The sequence below is a fragment of the Orycteropus afer genome, unplaced genomic scaffold (genome assembly GCF_000298275.1).
Source record: "Orycteropus afer afer isolate SDZICR_OR568_19922 unplaced genomic scaffold, OryAfe1.0 scaffold01035, whole genome shotgun sequence".
Classification (NCBI taxonomy): Eukaryota; Metazoa; Chordata; class Mammalia; order Tubulidentata; family Orycteropodidae; genus Orycteropus; species Orycteropus afer.
In genome coordinates this window covers 373,318-375,492 of record NW_006922622.1, presented here as the reverse complement: position 1 = coordinate 375,492, position 2,175 = coordinate 373,318, and the positions used below count along the sequence as shown (strand labels likewise).

The 2,175-nt window shown below is 47.4% G+C and overlaps 1 protein-coding gene across 1 annotated transcript in view; it reads left to right on the top strand.

Annotated features, from left to right (window-relative positions):
* Positions 1-306, top strand: part of LOC103212626 (synaptonemal complex central element protein 1) — a 6,936-nt gene extending 6,630 nt beyond the window's left edge. The window contains exons 10-11 of the mRNA XM_007958604.1: positions 9-61; positions 165-306. Coding sequence (XP_007956795.1) covers positions 9-61; positions 165-306 — 195 coding nt within the window. The remainder of the gene's footprint in view (positions 1-8; positions 62-164) is intronic.
* The last annotated feature ends 1,869 nt before the right edge of the window (positions 307-2,175 follow it).

Here is a 2,175-nt window from a genome sequence, read left to right as displayed (position 1 = left end):
CGGCCCAGCGCCAGCAGCAGCTGCAGGAGAAGTGCCAGCAGCTGCAGGAGAAGTGCCAGAGGTGGGCACAGAACCCCTAGCCTCGGGGTGGGCATCTGGGTGTCTCCTCATCCTTGCGGCTTCATACCCTCTTGTCTCTCCTTCCTACTCCACTTCCTGTCCAGACTGAAGGAGGAACTGGAAAAGCGTGGAGTAGCGGTTCTGGCCCAAGCCCACAAGGTCCGGGAGGAAGGGGCCATCCCTGGAGAGGTGGAGAACCAGGGATTAGGGAGGTGGGAGGAGGTTCGAAAGCAGGGAGGGGGCTGATGGGAAGGGCATTCTCAGTAGAGGCTACAGCTGTGATCGAGGCAGTGGTGGAAAGATGGGGAAAGACCCGAGGGGGTGGGCTTGGGTGCTTGTTGAGTTCTACTGCACACCAAGGCCCCTCATTCCTCCTAGGCACAGTGCCTCCTATGGACCAGTGCCAAGCTTCTTCAGGCCCATGAGGAGAAAGATCTGGAGCAGTCCAATAACTAGGGCCAAACACAAGTCTATGGACCTCCCCATGGACCCCTGCACCACCTCCTCCCCATCCGACCTTATTCCACAGGGTCACAGGAAATAAAGATGTTATTTTCATACTATCTGCCTTGGCTGAGTCTACTGGGGGATATAGGTAGGGGTCAAGTCCAGGGTCCCCCCTCTAACTCAGAGCCTAGGTGAAGTCTTGGCCTAGCTCTGCTCATTGCCCCCAGCTGAAGGTGCACAGCAGGTGCTCAGGAAAGGCTTGAGAACAAACTGTAAACCATACATGGGTGAAAGCTGCTTTAACCCCATGCAGGTTCTCTACAGTTTTCTACTGATGAGGTTAACATTGTATCAGTTGGCAAAGAAAATACTAAAGGGCCTAGACCCATTTTCACAGAGCTGGCAAAACACGTGTACTTGGAGCAGAGATAGATAAATGGTACACTTGATAACAGGTAAACTTTAAAAATCAATAGTAAACATATTTAAAGATGACATGTAGAAAAGTCAACTCAATACAAAATAATGTGTAGATTCTGTGTCATCCTGTCAGACTCAAAAGTGGTTTTTTAGAAAAAGAATTGATAAGTTATTTCTAAAATGTACTTGGAAACATAAAGGTGAAAGAACAGCCCCAAGGATCACCTAACAGATCTATATGGTAAAAGGACTTCCTCTACCAAATACCAGTACATACGATCAAGCTAGAGTAATCAAGACAAAATTGGCAATGAGATGAATACACAGACGGATGGGACTGAAGAGAGAACCCTGAACAAGTCCCTTGTGGTTTTAGACATTTAATATCTGATAGAGATTGCACTTCAGGGGACCAAGGCACACCTCCCAGGGAAGCTGCTGGTACGATCACGTATCTATATGTATCTTAGGCTGTGTTCTCCAGAGATGTAAAACCATGTGCTTCACTGGTTTGACTTATCTGGAAAACCCAGCCTAAGACAGAACTGCATGAGCTATTTTCTTGAGGTAATTTTTTCATCTCACTGTGGGTGTGGGTGTGTGTATACACATTAGAGAGGCTGGCAAGTCCAAACTCTGTGGATCAGATGTCAGACTGCAGGCTTCTAATTCATAGATGCAGGGGCTGATGAACCCAGGATTAGCAAGTAAGATGGCAGGCTGTTGGCTCACAGGCTGCAAAGGCAGAAATCCCAAAATCAGTAGGCAATAAGGCAGGCCGCTGATTCAAGTCCAGGATCCAAAGTCAGATGGTGATGAGCCAGATGCAGGATTCAAATTGAGCCGAAACCCAGAGAGCTTTGCTATAACGTCCCTAAGTCTGCACCCATGAGGAAACGCCCTTTGGGTAGATTAGCTGCTCACAGCAGATTTCATGGGGATGACTACATCATGACTGCTAAACCACTTAGAATCCTTCTAAAGTTAAATGACTTAAAAGCTTTCTCTGCCAAGGTCACTCTTTGGTGAGCATTCACATGGGACACAATATCTTCACTTCTCTGTGCTGTTCATAGAGGCCTATCCATATACCTTTTTGCCACCAGTTTTCCAATCATTGTTCACTCCAAGTCCCACAGCCCATGAAACAATATACAATCACATATCTGGCCATTTCTCCTTCCGAGAAAAGTGAACAACCGGGTATACTACTCCGATCCTCTGCCCAATGGGAAGATTTCCTTTCAC